The following is a 3,258-nucleotide window of genomic DNA, read 5'->3' on the forward strand; positions in this document are numbered from 1 at the left end:
TATCCCTTATATTTTCTGTCCATACCAATACACAATCCTCTAAATCATTAGTTATTTTAATATGTAATGGGTTTAAAAATCTTAAGTGTGAAAAAAATCAATATGAAAATTTCTTGATGTGTAATGACATATCAATGTGATACTTTCAGCTCCCTAACTTACAATTTATTTATGAGGCGAAAATCTAAGAGTTTTCTTAAACTGATTAATTATCGTTCGCATGTCTTCATGATGTATGCTTTGACATGTGCCCTTGTCATTACGGAATGATGTAGCAAGTTTTTTTCTATGTAGCAACTTCTAAATTGGTAGAATAATCTCTAGTCATGCTTTTACAAAGTGTATGAAATTCCTCAAGTAAAACCAGTGAATAAAAATTCATATGGTAAAACTTTTGTAATGGATTTTGAATATCCTTATACTCACTTCAATAAACTTTGTTTATAACACATATAATCACATTTACAGAAGTGTGAAGTTCCCTATAGAATTGGAAGGATCCGTTGCTCTTGTATTGAATCAAAGAAACTTGCCAAGATAGTTTTCCATTAAATAATTTGATACTATCTGACTTGTTCTTTCGGAGGGGTGAAAAGCATCCCAAAATACATATTTATTTGCATCTGTGCATGTAAATGGACTTTTTGGATCACACATGAAACCCATCTCAAATCTACCTGTTCCACAACATCCCACTTGTGCATTTTCAAAACCTGATCAAAACAAATCATACAATGTTCAATGTATATGGCACAAAAGGGGCTATTTACATATCAAGAGAATTGACTCATAATGTACTCACCAATCTTTTTAACTTATTGAGGTATATATACTAACATTGATTTAATAGTATACAAGTGAATTTGAGAGAGTTTATGAAAATGGTATAGAGTTAGTTGGAGGACATAAAGTTTGGTTGATGGTTGAGACTTAGTTTTTAGGTAGTGGTAGTATGTCTTGATCACCACCTAGTTTATTCAATACATCCTCTGATCACTATTATAAGTAAATTTTATTTTTTATATATATATTTAACTGTTAATATATGTACTAGATATATTGGCAGTCAAATATAAAAAAATGTCAATTTTATTTATAATAGTGATCAGAAGGTGTACAGAATCTCTATATTAATTTGTGATCATAGATTTCGTCAATTCATACATTCTAAATTCTAACTCATTCTATAAAAATTGGCTTATATTATTATTAATTTTTTAACAAATAACAAAAGTGAGTTGAGTTTTAAATTTTAATGACTGGCCTACATAGATAAAAAAAAATGTTAAAAATGAAATGAAAGTAATAGGAAATAATGAGAATTTTGTAAGTGGTTGGCATTCAAAATGCTAGGGTCAGTTTTTTTTATTTAATTGGAAACTAATTTAATGTACCACCGTCCCACTTTCTCTGACATGCAGGTTTTATTGGACAGGTGGCTCGATGAATGTGGTGTGCTATTTATCAAAATTTATTTTTGCTTTAAAAGTAATCTAGGTCCACATGAATTTAACCAAACCATGTGAATTTAATTCTTTAGAAGAAAGTGCGTGGTGAAAAATGTATAAATGCTAGCACATCTTAAGAAAAGTAGCAATATGAGACAAACTTTTAAGAAGCAATTAAATACTCCTCATGTAGAATGATAATAATTTTAATACTATAACATATTCAGTTTAAGGGAACTGATATGCACAATTCTATCGAGGAAAATAAAAAACAATCATGTAAAATAGAAAAGGAAAAACTTACCAAATTGAGAAGGTTGAGTAACAATTTGCAAGACCAAATCATAAGCATTTGTATATACCAATTGAAATCCATAGAGCTCCTTGTTCAACTTTGCCACTAACCAATCCAATTTTGCATTAAATTCCAAAGCAACGTCATTGTATAAATCCTTACAACCATGATGGCCAAAAATATTTATGGCCCTCTCTAGTGGCAGACACCCCATAGGAATTAACCCTGTCATAGAAATTTTCCTCGCTCCAAGGCCGTAAATTTCCCTAAGAAAATTTTCAGCAAGACCAATTAGAAAATCCTCATATTCTTGAACACTAAATTGCGTCCTTCTTTCAAAACGCTGGTAATAATTCTCCAGAAAATCATTTGTTCCTATGCTAATCAAATACAAAGACTCGTTTATTATTTCATTAGCTTTCTTGTCACCAAACTTTGCTCTTAATTTGTTTTGGTACTCTTTGTAGTACTCAACTTCTTTCCATAAAGGTATCACTTCCTGGAAAACATACCATACAAATAACCTAAATGTCAACTATTTTATAGTAGAAAAAGGTTAATAATATCATGCATGAAAATAACAGTTTCAAAGTAAAAATACTTAATAATTCCGTCTTCAAAGTTATTTTTATAAGAAATTTTTGATGAATTAATTATTATAATTTAAGAACTTACAGCAACACTTGCAGTAACATTATCAAATCCAGTACCAGCCGAAGCGAAACAAACACCAGACGCAAAATCCGAAATATCATAAGAAGGATCCAAATAAGCGGGAACAATTGGCTTAATTCCAAAAGCCTCCGAGATGAAATCAGGTGCAATTCTTCCATTGGAAAATCTACCTGTTGGATTTCCATTTGGAAAATCTCTACCATACGGCTCAAAATTGCTTCTCGCTATTGTTGGAATGAAATTGTTGTTACCAGAATCAACAGACGAGTCTCCGAAAACTATAATAGCCGGAACTTTTCCACTGCTTGATAATGAAACATGCAACAAAATTTGAATAGAAAAGAACAGCATGATGTGGATTTTCATCATTTTTCACCTGGTCTCAACAAAACTGAGGTGTCTGTGATGGCAGTGAATGATAAAGAGACTGTTTGTTAGAGAGTGAGGATAAGAGTCTATTTATAGGACGATTTAGTAACGGTTAGTGTTGTGTTGGGTCTACCAGATAGTGCTAAATTTTGGTAATATGATAAAAACTAAATTTCGAATTTCGATGAAAACATATGTAGACAGAGTTTCTAATAGAATTTTTTCTTGATAGAGAGAACCTAAAATTAAATAAAAAAATAGTGTTACTAAATTGTCTTAACAAGTTAATTAATAACATACACTTCTTTTATTCTTAAATAAAAAAAACTCATTGCTTGATTTATGGAGAATTGTATTCAGTTCTCTTGGAATTGGAACCCCTCTGTATTTGTCTTGTAGTAAATTAGTAGTATTAGATCTGAGAAGAGGTGCATGTAATTCAAGAGAGTTAATGATATTGTAAAAGGTTCA

The 3,258-nt window shown here is 30.6% G+C and overlaps 1 protein-coding gene across 1 annotated transcript; it reads right to left on the reverse strand.

Moving 5' to 3' along the window:
• Positions 1-349: 349 nt before the first annotated feature.
• Positions 350-2,946, reverse strand: LOC127084536 (GDSL esterase/lipase At2g42990). Its single transcript, XM_051025004.1, has 3 exons — positions 2,419-2,946; positions 1,753-2,242; positions 350-713 (listed from the first exon to the last, which is right to left on the reverse strand). Exons 1-3 carry the CDS (start codon positions 2,785-2,787, stop codon positions 520-522), a joined length of 1,053 nt encoding a protein of 350 aa, XP_050880961.1. The 5' UTR covers positions 2,788-2,946; the 3' UTR covers positions 350-519.
• Positions 2,947-3,258: the final 312 nt, after the last annotated feature.

Source organism: Lathyrus oleraceus, chromosome 5 (assembly GCF_024323335.1).
Source record: "Lathyrus oleraceus cultivar Zhongwan6 chromosome 5, CAAS_Psat_ZW6_1.0, whole genome shotgun sequence".
In the NCBI taxonomy this organism is placed as follows: Eukaryota; Viridiplantae; Streptophyta; class Magnoliopsida; order Fabales; family Fabaceae; genus Lathyrus; species Lathyrus oleraceus.

Bases quoted from the DNA above. Each gene is read 5' to 3' on its own strand.
- LOC127084536 (XM_051025004.1), bottom strand. From the start codon at position 2,787: ATGATGAAAATCCACATCATGCTGTTCTTTTCTATTCAAATTTTGTTG. The intron at 2,243-2,418 runs GTAAGTTCTTAA...TATGTTTTCCAG, and splicing joins ATGTTACTGCAAGTGTTGCT to GAAGTGATACCTTTATGGAA. The intron at 714-1,752 runs GTAAGTTTTTCC...TGTTTTGATCAG, and splicing joins TACTCAACCTTCTCAATTTG to GTTTTGAAAATGCACAAGTG.